We start from the raw sequence: 20,142 nt of genomic DNA on the forward strand, positions 1-20,142 counted from the left end.
GAAACTAAAGGTAGAACATAAAATTTATTTTGAGGAGCCCATGGGTCGCAACTAAGGAGCCCATGTGCCACAACTAAGGAACCCGCCTGTGCAACTAAGGAGCCCATTTGCCATAACTAAACTTTATCAACATATTACCTTCTTTCCAGTTTCACTCAGCTACAATTAGCTCACCTTTAAAAATGGGAACCTTCCCATTGCTATGAGATGACAAAATTTTATAAAATATTTAAAATATGATTTAAAAGAAAAAGCAAAATATATCAGAAGTATAATAAAATTCTTTACTTAAAATTACATAATTTGTCAAATCACAATTCAGCACATAACAATCTGTTTAAATATAAGCTGATGAAAAGCAAAAGAAATGAATTTGCCTAAGATTTAAAAGGAGTAAAAATCCCAGTGTCTTCACACAATAAAACTTCTTTTCCATTTTAATTTTCTTGTGTACGTAACTTCTGCAAAATATCAGCAAATATTCCAGACAACAGATGAACCAGGTATTAATTACCAGGGAAATATATAACTCAAATGTAATATCATTGTATATCAAAAAAGTAGAGATTATGTTTTCCCACTGTATTGATACTATTTCAAAATCAGTCTATAAAGTGGGTCAAATACATATATGTATGTGTGTGTGGGGTGTACATTTCTAAATTAAAATTAATACCATCTTACCAAAGACATTGATTCTGTAGAAAAATCTCTTACGGATTTAACATAAACCTGAAAAAAAAAGAGAGGACTTATTTGTATACAAACATGTCCAATGTGATTACAGACCTTTAATTGTAGTAAAACTACACATTTTATAATATTCCAGTTCACAGAATGGCATAAAGTTATAGCTTACAAATTAAGAGTCGCAGGTACAAAGTTGTCTAAGCTAAGCTTCAGTTTAATTCACCAATTTTAATATCACAGAACCACACCTGGCCCATAAAATGCCCTGTTCAGACAAAAAAATAAAACAAAACAGGCAGATGTTGGTCTGCAGGCACATAGCTTGACCCAACTCTACTTCTCCACCTGACAGCCTTGACCAAACAGGCAGTCTCCAAAAGTGTATGTGTGTTTGTGTGGGGAGGGGGCGGGGGGTGGTGAAGTGAGACGGAGAGGATGAAGACCTTCATAAAGAATGAAATAGGAGGAAATCAGTTTTACCTAAAAAGGGGCACCTGATCAATTTAAGATAAAATCAAGCAGACCATCAAAAGAGGATGACAGTATAACTGCAAAGAATATATTGATCAGGTTTAGACTGTCTGCGAAGCTTTAAGAATTTCAGTAACAAATAACTATCTTTAAGGGATCCTTCTCTGCTACCTGGAATCATTCTAAATATAAAGCCAAGAAAAGGATTTTTATTTTTAAACTTAAAATATTTAATTACAATAATTCAGTCAGACTAAATAGTTTATCTGCAGATACACAAAAATACTACTTCTATTCCATTACTTTAGCTCATTAAAACTACAATTAGAGACTAAAAAGTTGCATACTTACATAAACAGTTGATTTGAAGTCCTCAGATGCTTTCAAAAATAAGCGAAGTTTACCATCTCTGCTTGTAGATGAAGATGCTGACAAAATAACAAATCCGGCCACTGCAATGGTGTCCTATATAGAAAAAAATAATTTAAAAATCATCAAAATACCATAATTCTGAATGCCATATAGATTCTTATTTTTATTACTATGTAAAAACAGGAATCATTTCTATAAAATGAAAAGCTGGTTAGCCTAAACTTGTTTAATGCTTTCTGAATATAAGATTGAGACTACCACCTCCTACAAAAGGGTATCAGCAATGTAGCCATAGATAAGTACAGTGCTCCTCTTAATGGACCAGGAAAACACTACCTAAATCACTTAGAAATTTTTATTTATCTATTAGGGCTTCAAACATCAATGTTCATCTCAATTTATGTGAATAAGTGTGCATGAATAAACACAACGAAGAGACAGTAATGAGCCAACAGTATTAAGAATGGAAATTAAATGAAACTAAATCTCTGAGAGACTACATTGAGAAAGACATGTCATTATTGCAAAAACTCCATATTGTTATAAAACTAACATGAGCATAAAGATCCAGGGTATGAGACATAAATAGGACATTTCCATTTACATACTAATAAGAACAAAGATACTTTCTTTCCACGTAGGTTTATAATAGTAAGAAGAAGCCAATCTCCATTTATTCCTGCCTCTCTCATTCTTTAGTTAAATCTCTTTTCTTATTTTCCAAATACTGGAACATCCACACTTAGTGAGTCTTGTCTTGCTGTATTTTATACACACACACACACACACACACACACGCACACACGCGTGCACACATACACACACACATATTATTATCTTACTCCTCTAATTTTAACACCAAAACCTTAAGATAAACAGAAATTCCTGGGCCTTAGGCAGCTTCCTTCAATAATCTTAATTTCTACCAAATGGAACTCTTCTGCATTACTGATTTTTATTTTGCACATATGAGTGTGGTGTCAACCCCCAGGAGTCTCTATTTAGGTCCGTTAATTAGGCTGTAAGCACCTTGAAGACAAGGGTCATGTCTTATTCTGCTTTGTATTTACAGGGCTTGGCACAAAGTAGGCCCTCCATAAACTATCTGTGAATCAAAGGAAGGATCATAAATGGCCTTTCTAAAATCTCTGGCCCTATCCAGATATTTTAGCTCTGCAAATTTCTGCATTTTATTTTCTTCAGGTGAGACTGCAAACATAATTGTGTCTGTGCTGTTAATGCTAATTAAAAACAATGCTTCACAGTTAAGTGGGAGAAAATTTTCCTTCCCACTGAAGATTTTCTATGTTTGTACCATGGTTTAGGCAGTTTTAAAGGGGAATAAAATAAAGAACAAGAGTGCTTCTGGAATAAATTACTATTATAACTGAAAAATATGCAGTTTTTCCAATTTACCTTTGAACAGTATATTCTGATTTAAATGAAAACTTAAGATTTCAGTCAAAGATGTAAAGTTGTTTAATCAAGCTAACACAGGAGAATAAACAGAAGTAGGGAAATCATTGGTCAGTTCTAAATTCTCTTCAAAATACAAAAAATAACATCTCATTTTATTTTTTATTTTACTTTAAAATGTCTTAAACATAAATATATGGAAAGATATACACTAAATGAAAGTGTTAGGGGAAGAAATGCATATTTTTCAATTTTTCTGTATAAACCAAACTTAAAGAATAAAAGTATTTCTTTTATGATGGAGAAAACATTTTTAAATAAAGAGAATAAATCATTAAAAGCAAGATATCAGTATTCATAACAAAAATTTTTCAAAAGTCTATTCTAACATTAGCAACAAAACTCAGTAAAAGGTTACAACTTTTCCTCTAGCATACAATCGACAAAATGGAAATAAGAACCAAAAATACTTTTAAAGAACCTACATGCCTGTTGACAGACGAATGGATAAAGAAGATGTGGTACATATATACAATGGAATATTAGCCATAAAAAGGAAATTGGGTCATTTGTAGAGATGTGGATGGATCTAGAGACTGTCCTACGGAGTGAAGTAAGTCAGAAAGAGAAAAACAAATATCGTATATTAACACATATATGTGGAACCTAGAAAAATGGTACAGATGAACCAGTTTGTAGGGCAGAAATAGAGACACAGATGTAGAGAACAAACGTATGGACACCAAGGGGGGAAAGTGGCAGCGGGGGGCAGTGGTGGTGTGATGAATTCGGAGATTGGGATTGACATATAGACACTAATATGTATAAAATAGATAACTAATAAGAACCTGCTGTATAAAAAAAAAATAAAATTCAAAACTTCAAAAAAAGTTATTAATAAAATTTTAAGCTACAAATTAAACCTATAAAAAATAAATGTTCAATTTATTACGTTTGTTTTATTTTTTTAATTTAATTTTACTTTTAATTTTTATTGGAGTATGGTTGATTTACAATGTTAGTTACAGCGTTAGTTTCAGGTGTACAGCAAAGTGAATCAGTTATACATATACATGTATCCACTCTTTTTTAGATTCTTTCCCCATATATGCCATTACAGAGTACTGAGTAGAGTTCCCTGTGCTATATAGTAGGTCCTTATTAGTTATCTATTTTATATATAGTAGTGTGTATATTTCCATCCCAAACTCCCAATTTATCCCTCCCAAATTTATATTTATAAACATGAATTTATATTTAATTTACACATATAAATTGCACTGAAGGCCCTCAGTGATCTCATCCCAAGTTACTTTGCCTGCTTTATCTCCATATACTTCCATTCAATACAAAATAAATCAGATTCTCTTATATACCCAATGTTTTTCCACATATATTTTTTGCATTTTCTGAGTACCTATCTTTTAAAATCTGGGCTGTAAATGCTTCTTCCCTGGGAGGTTTATCTTAGCTTGTACCCCAAAGAAGGAAGAAGGAAAAATAATTCTTCCTTCCTCTGAACTCTCCTATGCCGCATTTTAATATTTTTCATGTGTGTTATTTATAAACTTTCTTAATGTTTTTACTGCCCTGAAAACTCTGTAAGATCCTTGGGACTAAGAATGTCTTATCCATCTGAATATCCCACACAAGTGACTAGTGGAGGCTTCTGTTCATAATCAGTGGTCAACAAATATTTGTTGAATAAATTAATCAACACTGGTAGAAACTGAAATACAGATCTAAACAAAAGAGAAAAAAATAAATGGCTTAGGATTCATGTCCCATCAATTTATTAATCATAATGACTTTCAAATTAATTCAAATACACAGAGGATTAGAAACATAAATATATAATAGGCTGTTTTAGCTTGTATAAACACTCATTAGATTGAGTTGAAAATGAGATTTAACACACACTGTTCTAAGTTTCTGAGAAGAGCACAGCATACTGAAGCCATTCAAACAAGAATGGGAATTACACAGTTCAGTGGTGAGACTAAAGTATTCTGATATGTCAGAGTAGGTGCCTATCTCAGTCTGCTGAAAACAGTATTAGAAAACCAGCTTGAGAAGCATAACCCTGCTGCTAAAAATGATAAGGTTTTAATTGCTATCTTTGCATCAATGTTATAAAAGTGAAAACACATTTGAAATGAAATCTTTGAAATAACTCGGCATACTCAGATATCAGCAAAGCAGTCATTTCCCTTTTGTCACAGTGCCTTAGATAGATTAAGCCCTCATCATTAGACAATTTTCAGTGTAGCCAACAGGAATATTTCTACCGCAAACGAGTTGCAGAGAAAATGAGTGAAATCAATACGGGTCTTTTTAACATAAGCGTTCTTTAAAAATGAACAATTGAAGGAAAAAAAATCAGACAACTTACTTGCATATAAACAACCATGGTTTTTACATGCTAATATCTCCCAATGAGGAACACAATCAGTGGTGAAATAGGAAGCAAACCAATAGGTAACAAAAATACACAAAACCAGTGTATTAATTTGCTTATTTTTAATGGATAACATACTAAAAATTCTCAAGTCATCACTGAGCAGGAAAAGGGCAAAGAAAATATGAAACAGTTGATAATCCAAAAAGAAAAACTTATCTGACTTTAACAGGCATTAAGTAATTTTTACTATACTGACCTTGCAAATACTGTTAGGTTATCACATCTTAAAACACTGTTAAAGAGTGAAAGGGTACAGGGAAAAACCAGGGACCTGATGTCATTGATAGTGCAGTGACTGACAGAAAATGTTTCTTTAGCATAATAAATGTATTTCATGTGTATTAGCACTTATTGGATCATGTAACACCAAGGACATAATTGGCATAAAAACCAAAATCTTTAAATGGTCTACAAATCATTTTATGATCTGATGCCCACCCAGCCCACCAGCCGCATTTCGTGTGACTCACTCCGGAACTCTGCCTTACTATAATTCCTTAGCATTCCAGGATCCTCACTCAGGGCCTCTGTATATGCTGTTCTCTCTTACTTATCTACTCTCCCCGTACCCCTATGTTCATTCTTTCGGCTATTTTTCTCATTCTGCTACTCAATCTTCTTAGTACATATCATATCTGGATAAAATAATTAATTACATAATAGTTGTTTAATTCCACTCTTCTCCATTGAAAACTATTCCATGAAAGCAAGGTCCATAACTGTCTTATTCAGTTAAAATGTCTCTGACATGGAGCAGACAAAAAACATTCAAGAAGTGTTTAGACAACTCAATGAATACCTAAATATATGAATATACACACACAAACACACAGACATTACATAAAATATACCTTCATTAAATCTTAACATAAACTATACAACTACTACAAAACTTACTTCATAGAATCTTAGCATTTTAGAATTGTGAAGGACCTTAGAGATCGCATAATCAAACACCTTCATCTTTCAGATAAGAAAATAAGGGCCAGAGAGAATAAATGAGCAGTTTAAGGTCACACACAGCTAATTAGTTGTAGACTAAGACAAGAACCCAGATCTCCTGACTTCTATGGTAGGTACTACTCTATCTCCACTTTCAGAACTAAATCTTATAGGAATGGGAAAAAACGTATTAACAAATGTCTGTAACTTTGACAGTTTTGTAATAAGACCTTTTTTTAAACTTTTAAAATACTTTGGAAAAGTCTTTCCTATTTTGTATCTACATATTAATGTTAAAACTTTCTTTAAATGAAAGTTAAAACTGAAAAAAATGCCTCAGATGGAGGGAATTTCAATTAGACCATTTGTATTCCCACAAAATGTACCATTAATCTAGCAAAGCAAAGATGTTTTAGGATTGCTGTATTCAAATACAGAGCTAATCTTAAGGAAATAAGCGACAAAGAAGAAAGGTGTAAGAATCGAGCTATAAAAATTCATTCTTTTTTTTTTTACCCTGTGTATGTCCACATTTATTTTTTATTTAAAAAAATTTTTTTAACATCTTTATTAGAGTATAATTGCTTTACAATAGTGTGTTAGTTTCTGTTTTATAACAAAGTGAATCAGTTATACATATACATATGTTCCCATATCTCTTCCCTCTTGCATCTCCCTCCCTCCCACCCTCCCTATCCCACCCCTCTACGTGGTCACAAAGCACCCAGCTGATCTCCCTGTGCTATGCGATTGCTTCCCACTAGCTGTTTTCCATTTGGTAGTGTATATATGTCCATGCCACTCTCTCACTTTGTCCCAGCTTACCCTTCCCACTCCCCGTATCCTCAAGTCCATTCTCTAGTCGGTCTGCATGTTTATTCCCGTCTTGCCCCTAGGTTCTTCGGACCTTTTTTCTCTTTCTTTTTTTACTTTTATTTATTTATTTATTTTAATTTTTTTTTAATTTAGATTCCATATATATGTGTTAGCATACGGTATTTGTTTTTCTCTTTCTGACTTACTTCACTTTGTATGACAGTCTCTAGGTCCATCCACCTCACAATAAAAATTCATTCTTTTATGCAAAAAGTTTTACCTTTGATTTGCAACAATCTTTAACCTTAATACTATAAACTCTAAAATAAATAGACTAATTAGACCTCCCAAATGATCAACATTCGTGATTTTAAATGCAGAAAGAATTTAAACTAAATTGTGACCTCAGTCTTCACACCATTATATTTTAAAAGGAGAAACCTTGACTTACCATTACCAACATCCTATTATCTGACAAGTACTAATTAGTTGTATGGTTCTATTCTATTTTAATGAATACCTATTTAAAATATATTTCAAAAGCAGAAGACACCTTTCATATCAGTTAGGAAAAATAATATCTAATATACCATACATGTTTTATAGATAAATGTACATGTTTTGCTAACTCATTATATTATAAACCTTTTATATTATTTTTCAGGTAAGAATTTAATAAATACAAGAATGTTAAGGAAGGATAAAGATAAAAACATATTTAAAATATAAGCAAACAGATTCCTAATATTCAATACCATGTATTTATTTTTAAAACACTTCTCTAAGACGTCCAAGATACGTTGTGAAATAAAGCAATTTACAAAACATGGATTGTATGATGTCATTTGGTAGAAAATGTACATATATGTTTATATGTATATAAAGATACATACATACATATGTAAGTATACATATATACACACATATATAAAAGCTGGAAGGATACCAAAAAAAGAAAAAGACATAGCAGTGGTTTTATCTAATAATGGGAGTAGGTAATGAGAGTGGGTTCAGAGGGAGTGGGGCAGCTTTTGCTTTTCTGGTTATGCCCTTCCATGCTGCTTAAATGCTTTTAAAACCATGGCCACACAAGAAGAACAAAATCTTCTAAGGCAAACATTTCCAAGACCTAATTCAAGTCCACAATATCTCCTTAAGGCAGGACAAAAATACAGTCGTGGAGACAGAGCAGCTTCTGTACTTACTACAAGGTTAGCTTTAGAATAACTGTACTACTGACCATCAGGACAGAGGGTTACTAATGGCTCAAACGATAAACGTATATGGAAGCACTTTGCAATCTGTAAAGTTCCATACAAATATAATACGATATTCTCAATAAAAGATTAGTAATATAATATATAAAAGATTAGTACCATATTTTAGTAAAAGATTCCAAAAACCTGATTAAGCATTAGAAGCTAGCTTTAATAGATGTTTGAAAAATAAACAAATGTGTTTTGTTGCCTAAACTTAAGCAAACTCTAACAGCCTCTTAAGTATGGCCTTTGCTATTGAACTATGTAAAATAAAGGACAGAAAAAGGAACAGAAAAGTAAGTTCTTTAATCTCCTTACATCACTAGAAATTAGAATTTACGATCTCTTTATATCATTTCACTTCAAAACATCCAAACATGCCAGCCAGAAGAGCTCTTTAATTATGAACCCCTCCAAAAACAAACACACACATTCATATGCACACACAGATACACAGTCAGAGATACCCAGGACTAATGAGGAGGAAGGAAGTATAAGATAAACAGAGATCCATGCACTAAGGTAAAAAAAAAATTAATATATGCATAATAAATGTAATACACACAAACCTCTCTAATAGCAACTCTACCTAGAACATTTCCTCCAAAGATTCTTTTGTATTGTCTTTGTAAAATGTTTCAAAAAATTCTTTAAGAAGATTAAAACATTACATTCATATTAGCACTTGACTCTCATGAACATAAAACTTTTCTAAAAATAATACAGGAAGATTTTTGTAAGATACGAAATTCTAATATCAGATCATTATTATTTCTGTGGAGTTCCATATTAACTCAACTATATACTGCGATAGAATCATGAAATTGGGCCTTTAAAAAGCAGTTCTTGATGATCATATGTTCATGGATCTCTTTGAGAATGAGGTAAGAGTTACAGACGGCCTCCTCAGAGGGGAAAAAAAATACATAAATACATTTACATACACTTTTAGTTGATTGAAGAACGCTTTTTGGCTACCTACACCCTGTTGGGGATTCACTGGAGACCCGAGCACCCTAGGGTCTCATCTTCATCTATAAACTATAGGCCCTTTCATAAAAATGAAGCAGGCTTTAGTTTTATTGCCAGTTGACTCTTAAAACAGGATGCTAAAACCTCGTCCTGATCATGCATTAAAATCAACTTTTCTCCCCTGAAGGAAACTGAAGCACAGAGTGTAACGTCGTACTTATTAAAAAAAATATCAGGAGCGAAGAAAAGAAAGGTAACTTTAATGATCTTAGCAAATTGAAAGGAAGTAGGCTATTATTTCCTGGCCCAGGTCCTTGAAATCTCTAAAACTGTTAAAAGTGGACTTCTTTACAGAAAGGAAAGAGTTCATCTTAAATAACATGAAACTACATTTCATGTATATTTCAAATATTCTATAACCCATGAAAACTAAATATTACTAATTCAATGTACTATCGCAAAACTTGCCTATGCATACCTAACAGCCTGAAGAATGAGAAAGCTGTTAATACACTGATTTGGGGTTTTATTGGTTTGTTTTGAAGGATGGGCAGCCAGAGAAAATATCTGTTATAACTTAGTATCCACACGCAAATTAGTCATTAAACTGATTTTTTTCACTTTCCCCTATCTCATCAAAGTATTATAATAGAGAAATTGTTTTCTAGATCAAGGGAAAAATATGTAAGTTATTTTTCTAAATAAGTGTATCTTTCCCTGTTAAACATCTACTTAGCATTCTCACTTTCATTCCTCTCTCTCCCTCCCTCTCACTCTCATCATTTCTGAGGAATATCTTCCTTAAAAAATGGCATGGGGGCTTCCCTGGTGGCGCAGTGGTTGAGAGTCCGCCTGCCGATGCAGGGGACACGGGTTCGTGCCCTGGTCCGGGAAGATCCCACATGCTGCGGAGCGGCTGGGCCCGTGAGCCGTGGCCACTGAGCCTGTGCGTCCAGAGCCTGTGCTCCGCAACGGGAGAGGCCACAACAGTGAGAGGCCCGCATACCAAAAAAAAAAAAGCATGATTTAGGGACTTATTAAACACTGAATTCTTAATAATTCAGAACTGTCATCATAAACATTAATTATTTTAACAAAGCTGAAATAAAGTCATGCCTTTAAGAGCAAGAAGAATAATAATAAGGAACAATAACAGGCCTTTACTGGAGCCACCCACAAAAGTGCCTCATCAAAATAGCTATGTAGAGATACTGGATCCTACCCTACCTAAACGGCCTCAAGCAGGTATGATTTTGTGTGTGTGTGTGTGTGTGTGTGTGTGTGTGTGTGTGTGTGTACACATGCTTTATATACTTTATTTCCTAGTCCCCTTTCTTGATAAGACTGTCAGATAGTACTTTTTTAGTATACTTGCCTCTAGAACTTCACAGTGCCATACCAACCATATTAAAACTGTATCGCATTCAAAGTTTTTAAAATTGCATCGAAAATTAGTCTAGTTATCATTCTGAAGAGAAACAGTCTAATGAACTGTCCTAGGAATTTCTGGACATGAATTGCATGGCAACTATTTGATTTCATGACTTGCATGGCAACTCCTATTTGATTTCTTCAAATTGTGAAGTAAGATTTTAAGATATACCACTGACTTAATAACCGCTTTTCACTGAGAAAAAAAATCACTACACTAATTCTTTTCTTTGTTCAAATTATAAATTAAGAAAAAATTAACTGATTTACCACCTCCTTACAGAAACTTAGCAAAAAACTCCTAGGAGAGAACACAGGCAAAACGTTCTCTGACATAAATTGTACAGTTTTCTTAGGTCAGTTCTCCAAACTACAAACACACACACATATACAACTAATCAATTCTGGGTCAATTCAACAAATGCTTTAGTTTTGGTCTTTATACATCCACAATAGCTTCTGAATTACTGCTAAGGTCTCCTCACTGAGTTCCCTACCTAGTCTCCTCCTGGTAGAAGAAAATAAATTTAAAAATAACTTATGAGATAATCAGGGAAATTGGAACACTGACTTGATATTTGATTATATAGAGGAATTACTGTTAAATTATTTAGGCATAATGATGAAATTGTGTTTATTCAAATAGATAGTAAGACACATAGATATACATAGATATGTGTGTATATATACATGAATACATTGATGATATTTCATGGTTTATAAAAGCTGATGTTAATATTTCAGTAGTATAATTGTACTATGGTATGTATTCATTTGTATATATACATATACACATACACATATAATTTTAGGATGCTTTCTCTTTTACATACTGAAATTTTTAGGATTTAAATTATATAATTCCTGATATTTGCCTCAAAATAATCTGTGGCAGTAAAATGAAAAGATGAAACAGATGAAATAAGAGCCTGAATGCTGATAACTGAAGTTAGATATTTGGAATATGTACAGTCGTTATACAATTCTTACCACTTATATATATGTTAGAAATTTTTCATAATAAAAAGTTTAAAGACTAACAAATAAAATATTCCACTAAAAAACTAAGTGCCTACTCTTTAATGCTTCTCCCCAAATCCTCCAGGCAGATTCAGCCTATTGAGGCTGCTATTCCAGTTCTATTATAGTTACCACCATTAAATGATTTTCCATTAGGCTAGAGATAGTGGACTCCATAAGGTCAAGCACTGTGTCTTATTCAGTTTGGTTTCTCCAGAGCCTAGCACAGAGTCAAGCAAAATGTCAGCACTTAATAAATGTTTACTGAACCTAAATGAAAAAAGAGACAGAGTACAGACAATCTCATCTGACTGTGCCATTTTGCAGAAACCACTGTTTTTTCCCACGTCATTTACTTGTTAGTAACAACCATAAATCAAAAAGGATTGAAACCATATATCTAATATTCCTGCAACATCATTATAGAAGTACTGTCTAACTCTGAGCAACTTATTTGGAGACTTATCAATGACTCAACAATGTTTTACAGCTATATGCTTCAATATTGTTTAATTACCAAAACTGGTTTTGCAAATATCTAGAGGATCTCCAATTAACATCAAAGATGTTATGAGATTCTTACAGAAAGTTAATTTTAAATCATTTTAATACGCATGCAGAAAAAATCTGTAAGATTATACACCAAACAGTGGTTAATTTCTGGAGATGTGCTGTCCAATACAGTATCAACTAGCCATATGTGGCTATTTAAATTTAATTAAAATGATATTATACAAAGTTTAAAATTTAGTTCCTCAGCTGTACTAGCCATATTTTAAGGGCTCATTGGCCAAGTATGACTAGTGGCTACCATATTGACAGCACAGATATAGAACATTTCCATCACCGCAAACAGTTCTACTGGATGGTGCTACTGATTTTACTGTGCTGATCTTGTAACCTGCAACATTGCTAAATTCATGTATTAGCCCTAGTAGCTTTCTTTTGGATTCTTTAAGATTTTCTATATATCAGATCATGTCATCTGAGAAGAGATAGTTTTACTTCTTCTTTTACAATTTAGATGTCTTTTATTTCTTTCTTATTTAGTTGCTCTGGCTAGAAGTTCCAGTACAACGTTGAATAACAGTGGTGAAAGCAAGCATCCTTGTCCTGTTCCTAACCTTGGGAGGAATGTTTTCAGTCTTTCACCACTGACTATGATGTTAGCTGTAGGTTTTTCATAACTGATCTTTACTATGTTGAGAAGTTCCCTTCTATTCCTAGTTTTCTGAGTGTTTTGATTATGAAAGTGTGTAGAATTTTTCAAATGCCTTTCCTGCATCAATTAAGATGATCGTTTGTGTTTTTTTCCCTTTGCTCTATTACTGTGATATATTACAATGACTGATTTTCTTATGTTGAACCAAACATCATTTCTGGGATAAATCCCCCTTGGTCATTGTGTTTACTCCTTTTAATATGCTGTTGTGTTTGGTTTGGTATTATCTTGTTGGGGATTTAGCAGGCATTTCTTTTTATAACAATTATAGAAAATATAAAAATACAGAGTTATAGCTCATTATTTTTTAGTGAGAATTATTTTTTAATTAAGTGAAGAGAAAATGTATATATCTTTAAGCTATTCTATTGAACACTAAAAATTAAACTTAAGTGAGAGGAAAAATTGTCCCTTTTTATGTCAATGATAAGTTTTACTAACCTCTTACAAGTGTTCAATTTTAAAGATATTGCTTTTTTAAGTATAATTTTTTATATACCTACAAATATATAATGAATCACTAAAATATGGCCTATGGGATAAATACAGCATCTTCAATAATTCTAAGCCTACTGCAAAAAAGATAAAGTAATATAAAAATACTTTACCCCTTCATAGAAAACTTTAGCACAGTCCTTTGCTAATTTTCCAAAAAATAATACACTGAGGGTGTTGATATCCGAATTTGAATTTTCTTGTTCTGTGGAGAAACACAGACACACAGAAAAACACTTTAGATATAAAGGTGTTCTAGACAAGAAAATTGATGACAACTAAATTCTAAAAACTATAGATAATTCAAAATATAATTATGAAGAAGAGTAATTAAAACGTTTAAAATTCACTTGTAGTTTACTCTTAACACCTTAAGTATCATAAAAATAATGTATAGAATGCTACTAGGTGTTAAAACCAAAATTATAACTAGTTGCACCTAAAATATGTTTTACAAATTTCTGTAAATACTACATTAACATCATATAATGACCACTTTCAATTTATTTTCACATGGTTATGATCAAAAGAACTGAATAAGTTACAATTATTCAATTTTTATAGTGTATAACATATCACTCCCCAAATACTTCATTTTTACTGATCTTCTGGTAATCTATAAGTATTAGAACATGAAGTTTTAATCTAGGGAAGTGTGTTCTTCTCCCCCAGCACCCGCATATTGAAGAATAAATGAGCATGTGTGTGTAAAAACCAAGCTATTTGTGATTTTGACAATGAAAATTACTAGGAAAAGAAGAAACAAACATTTTCCAGTAATCTCATTTGTATATTCTAGGCTTTGATAAAGAATCTCCACAATCTTCATTCTTCAGAGGCCACCTCCTAGAACCACTGAAGCAAGTTCAAATACTAAGATTCAATTACTATGTCATCGGAGGGAGGTCGCATTAATATAAGCTTTCAAACATTCAACTACTCGAAGAAACTGCCTTTATATCAGACTTTCATGTATCTATGAAGTACATGAAAGATCTTTCTAAAATTTGCAGTGTTACTTAAAACTCCTGAATCTGCTACTTTATCACCAGCAATGAAACAACTACATCTGTCTATTGCCTCCTTTCACTTACCTCTTTCATCCAACTCCTCAAAACAAGTATATACATAAACTGAAACACTAATGTTCCTTAAAAACAAAAACACAATGGCTTCTAATCAAGATATAATTTACTTCTTTAATATCTTAAATGACCTATCAAATGTCTATTTCTGGCCATGACAGAGTAACAGGGACAGGATTTGCTCTCCGGCCTTAAAGCAACTAGAGAAGTAAGAAAATATATATAAAACAACAGTTTTCAGACACTGGACAACAGTAAGTGCAGGTAAGTGATCTCTTTGAGATGGAAAACAAAGCAATAGCCCCAGCTTACTTCCTGGAAAGAGTTTCCAGGCAGCAGAAAATGGAGGTAAAAATCCAAAGAAAGCCCAACAGCCTCACTGAATTCAGAAGAGTTCAGATTTGAGGACAGCAAGGCAGCTAGAATCTGCATGACATGGTGCTGAAAGGAAGACAGCAGCATAGATAGATAAGAGCGCTCTGGAGATGGGTGCCTTCTGGTCTTTGGTTGAGTACTGATCTACAAAAGCATGGGAGGAAAGGGATTAGAACCACTTGAAAGAAACAGGCAGAACAATTCTGAGACTCACACAGGGCTGTGAACTGTTCTGGTTCCAACCAGCCAGAGTGGAATCCTCATACACAAAACACATAGTAAACTTGTCAGAAGGGCACTTCCTTAGTGATAAGGGCAAATTAGCCCCCAAATAAAGGCTGCTCTAGATCCATCCTACCAAAGCTAACCAAACTGATTCCAAGAGAATTTACAGTATTCCAAAACAAAGACAAATAATATTTAAAGGATTACAAATAAATCCAATATTTGATAATATAAAATTCTAAATGTCCAGGATCCAGTTAAAAAACTGCCAACCATACAGAAAGGAAAAACACGTAAGGATTGGGGGGGGGGGCAGGGAATCAATAGAAAAAAACTCAGAAATGACAGTGATGACAGGATTGCCAGAGAAGATTTTGGAACAGTTATTAAAAGTACATGTTCAAGGAAGTAGAAGAAAATAGATGAGGAGAACTGGCAGATATGAAAAAACTCAAGATGAACTTCCAGAGTTGAAAAATATAATATTAGAAGCTAATAGTACACTGATTGGAGTTAACAGCAGATTAACAGACAAGAAATGTTACTGAAAACTGGAAAATAGAGAAAAATTAATGAAAAGAAAGGCCGATTTTAAAGATCAGTAAAATAAATCTCTAGCCAGAATGATCAGAAAAAAAAGTGAGAGAGAGAGAGAAAATAGTCTCAAATTATCAAATCAGTGAAATGGGACACCACTACAGATCCTACCAACATTAAAAGCATATAAAAAGTATATTATGAATGACTTTATGCCAATATATCTGACAACCAAGATGACCTGATAAATTCCCTTAGAAACATAAATTACCAATCACTACAGGAAAAGACAGATTCCTATCATATTTTTCATAAATTTAACAAAATATTAGCAAATCATACCTAGGAATATATAAAAGGATAATACATCAGGCATACCACCTTATCCTGCTCTATTTGTCTACAAACCACATTTCTATCAATTATTACTTTATATAATTATTTGTTGAATTTATTTATTCCCCTACAATGTAAACTCCATGAATGCAAGAACGTTGTTTCGGTCACTGCTATATTCCCTGTACTTAGAACAGTGTCTGATATATATCTGGTTTTCAATAGTTGTAGAAATGTGGTTCAAAGTTTGTTTCCCATTCACTGCTGTAGACCATTCTTTATTCATTCAACTAATTTCAGACTTCAGATGAGATTTACTTTGGTCCCCAAGTATTCTAAACTCTTACCAGGATTATTTAAGGGTTACTAGGAAGAAGAATTCTCCCTCATGTAACTACACTTGGGTAAGAAATAACATGCTGAAAGTAGCATTTTCTTAAAATTTGCTAAGCTGTTTGGGTCACATTAGTGAAACTAGAAGTAGGGGGATGAGTTGGTTATTGTAATAGTCTAGATAGGACGTTAAAGGAATCTGAAGTATAACAGAAGCAATGGGAGAATGGGGAGAGGATAGACTTCGGAGAAAAAAATTTAGAGAGGAAAAGAATAACTTTTCATTCCATAGATTTTTACACTAGAAATGATTTTTGTGCTTATGTGTGTATGTATACATACACAAAGTTACCCATTTCCAGATTACAAGCAAAAAGTTAAGCAGAAATGGTCTTCTTATATACCTTGTAGTCCAATCTTCAAAACAGCTCTTCTGTTTCCACCATAAGTTAAAGAAGAGATAAGTGAGAGTTTTCCCTGAAACGAGAGAAAAACAGTTACACAGAAAAGCCAAAAGAGATTATAATACCAAGATACAAGTAAAAATTAGAATAAATTTTTTAATTTGCTTTATTCATCATTACAAAATACTGGAAAGAATCCAAGTACTGCTATACTGGGGAATGGATAAACAGACTGTGATGGAATTCTAGCAACCAATAAAAAGTAATACTATTGGGCTTCCCTGGTGGCGCAGTGGTTGAGAGTCCACCTGCCGATGCAGGGGACACGGGTTCGTGCCCCGGTCCGGGAAGATCCCACATGCCACGGAGCGGCTGGGCCCGTGAGCCATGGCCACTGAGCCTGTGCGTCTGGAGCCTGTGCTTCGCAACGGGAGAGGCCATAACAGTGAGAGGCCCGTATACCGCCAAAAAAAAAAAAAAAAAAGTAATACTATTGATAAACTCAACAACCTGAAGAATCTCAAATGTCTTGAGTGAAAGAAGCCAGAATCGAAAGGCTACCTACTGATACCTGTAACATATAATACTGTACATCAACTATATTTCAATTAAAAAAATAAAAGGCTACATACTGTATGATTCAATTTACATGGCATTCTTGAAAGGCAAGAATACTGTATACTCTCAGAAAACTGGTCAAAAGTGGTTGCCAGGGATTGAAATTAGGGTAGCAGCTGACTCTAAAATTTTTTGGGGGAGGGTGATCATCTGTTCTATAGCTTGATTATGGTTGTAGTTATACGTTTTTATATATCTCTCAAAACTCACAGAACTGTATAGTAAAAACAATGAATTTCACAGTAAAATGTATTTAATAAAATTCAAGAAACATAAATATGTTTCTTGAGATATCTACAGACACGTGCAGGTTAGACAAAGGGATTTAAGAATTCAAACTGACATTTTACTTATATATAAAAGGGTTTATTTTAGTAACACTAATAAAAGTACTAGAATTTAAAAAATATTTCATTTAAATGCTTCTATATCAAACACACAAAATAAGAGAAGAATGATAAAGTTAGATACAGCTCAGTAATAATTAGTATTAATGACTTGTCACAAAGAAAAGGAATCTAATCACAGCACTTTATTAATAAATACAAGTATGCAAGAAACATCATCTGAATCAACCAAATGCAAAATGAGTTTACAAATACTAACAAGCATTTGATTAGGAATTTAAATTCAATGAAGTAGAGAAGACCAACTGTAATACGTAATACTCTATTTCATATGAAACAAAATATAAGGAAAATGGAAAATAAACAAAGGAATAAAAGATAAATGTCTACATGGAGAATATTGATTAGAAGGGCAAAACTGAAGTGTGGCGTTATTTCTCCTTCTTTTACTATCAGACCCATTTTATCAGTAAGTCCCTTACCTCCTTCCCAGCATTCTTAACTTTGTCCAAAACTTAAATATACAATAACTAAAATTAAAAATTCACTAAATATGCATACAATATTGGATATAACCCCAAAAAAAGTTCAGTAAACTTAAAGACAGAACAATAGAAATTCCACAATCTGAAAATCCCTCAGCCAAAAAAGAAAACAAAAACAAAATAGTACTGAAGAAAAACAAACTACCTCAGAGACCAGAAGTACAGTATCAAACAGTCCAACATACAAACATACATGTAACCGACATCCAGAAGGAGAAATGAGTAATAATATACTAAAAAAAAAAAATCCAAGAAACATTAGCCAATAATATCCCTAATTTGATGAACAACATTGACTTGTGGATCCAAGAAGCTCAGTTACCCGCAAGCAAGAGAAATTCAAAGAAAAACCACACCTAGGCACTTGACAATCCAACTGCTGAAAACAAAAGACAACTATTCTGAGTTATGAAAATTCTTACCTCGATATATTTCCTGCTATAATCACAACCTGGCTGTAGGTATCTGAAATCTACTTTGTGTAATTTACTTAGCAGATCAACTTCAGGCAGTCCTTTGACTTCTTTTATTAATTCAAGTGGCATATCAGATCTGCTTCACAGTGCCGTGGAAAGCAAATTCAGTTAGGGAAGTTGATAGCTTACTGCTGAAAACACAAAGCCCAGTGTTTTATCCAAAATGTAGTCAATAATTTGCTTTAAGCTTCTTTGATTTAGTTTTGCTTTTCCTTTCCTTTAAGTTAGTCATCACTGTTGGGGGAGAGGGAGGAAGGATGGATTATGCTATAATTTTATTACAGGGATCAATACACGCATCCTCCTAAGGCATTGAAACTTAACCCTTTTTTATTTAGTTTTATATTTAAAGAACTACTTCTAAAAGCCAGTTTTAGGATCTGTACACACTGCACTAACAATTGCCTTTACCACTGTGCTTTAAAATGTACAAACTATGGGGAAGGGAAGGGAGGTTGAAAAGTTTTGGGTTTGTTTTTTAATCCCTTTGGCAGTTTTAATATTGTGTGGGCAAATTGTGCACGAAAAGCTTATTACTCCAAAATATATCAGTTGCCTCCCCCCCTCCAGCCCCTATGCAATCGAAAGAAACGACTATTGAACTGATGTTAACTTGTGCATTGCAGATTCAATCTTTTTTCTCAAACTTCTTGCCTGGGACACGAACTAGTGTCGATATTTAATTTTAGTGTGTGCCCACCAAGCTTCTCCAAGCCAGCTGGCCGTCTAGAGGGCGGGGGGGGGGGGGGGGGGGGGGGGGGTCCTGCATTAACTCAAGTCAGCTGCTCACAAAACGCCAAGCAAGATGGTCAACACAGCAAGCTCACAAGAAAGACAAGTACGAACAGTTTCTCTGCAATAACTTCTCCAAATTTTTATCTAAACTAAATCAGCCTCTTCATAATACTGGTTCAGGTCCCGACTCACCTTGTACCCAAGCAACGAACTCCAAACGTACTTGGAAATTGACCAGCGCTCTAAACAGAAACCCGGAAGAGTTCAGACTGGCGCGCCCGTGACGTCACACGCACGCTAGCAACCCAGTCCTACGCATGCGTACACAGTCGGTAGGCGGGGGTAATCTGCCCCTTGCTCCTGGGCGCTTGGAAGGACGAGTTGCGAGACGGTTTCCAGGCCTAAAATGCCCTGGAAGTTTCACAGAACACCTAGAGGGTGCGGTACCTGGGGAAGCGTGAGGCGGCTGTACTTCTCCCGCTCCCCGAATTGCCTCCGCTCCCCTTAGCCCCGCCCCGCCTATTTTGTGCAAACCGTGTGGGGGAGGGGTGTGCGGGGC

The 20,142-nt window shown here is 33.9% G+C and overlaps 1 protein-coding gene across 3 annotated transcripts in view; it reads right to left on the reverse strand.

Moving 5' to 3' along the window:
- The window catches only part of POT1 (protection of telomeres 1), an 81,215-nt gene extending 61,307 nt beyond the window's left edge, over positions 1–19,908 (reverse strand). The window contains exons 1-6 of one of the 3 annotated variants that reach the window (XM_073809885.1): positions 19,776–19,908; positions 18,795–19,082; positions 16,863–16,935; positions 13,681–13,772; positions 1,513–1,626; positions 685–732 (exon numbers count right to left, since the gene is read on the reverse strand). In XM_073809885.1, the coding sequence (XP_073665986.1) occupies positions 685–732; positions 1,513–1,626; positions 13,681–13,772; positions 16,863–16,935; positions 18,795–18,917 (450 nt within the window). In that variant the 5' untranslated portion in view covers positions 18,918–19,082; positions 19,776–19,908. The remainder of the gene's footprint in view (positions 1–684; positions 733–1,512; positions 1,627–13,680; positions 13,773–16,862; positions 16,936–18,794; positions 19,083–19,775) is intronic. The other 2 variants (XM_019924546.3, XM_073809886.1) reach the window with 2 other exon arrangements.
- Between the last annotated feature and the right edge of the window lie 234 nt (positions 19,909–20,142).

This window comes from Tursiops truncatus, chromosome 9 (genome assembly GCF_011762595.2).
Source record: "Tursiops truncatus isolate mTurTru1 chromosome 9, mTurTru1.mat.Y, whole genome shotgun sequence".
Classification (NCBI taxonomy): Eukaryota; Metazoa; Chordata; class Mammalia; order Artiodactyla; family Delphinidae; genus Tursiops; species Tursiops truncatus.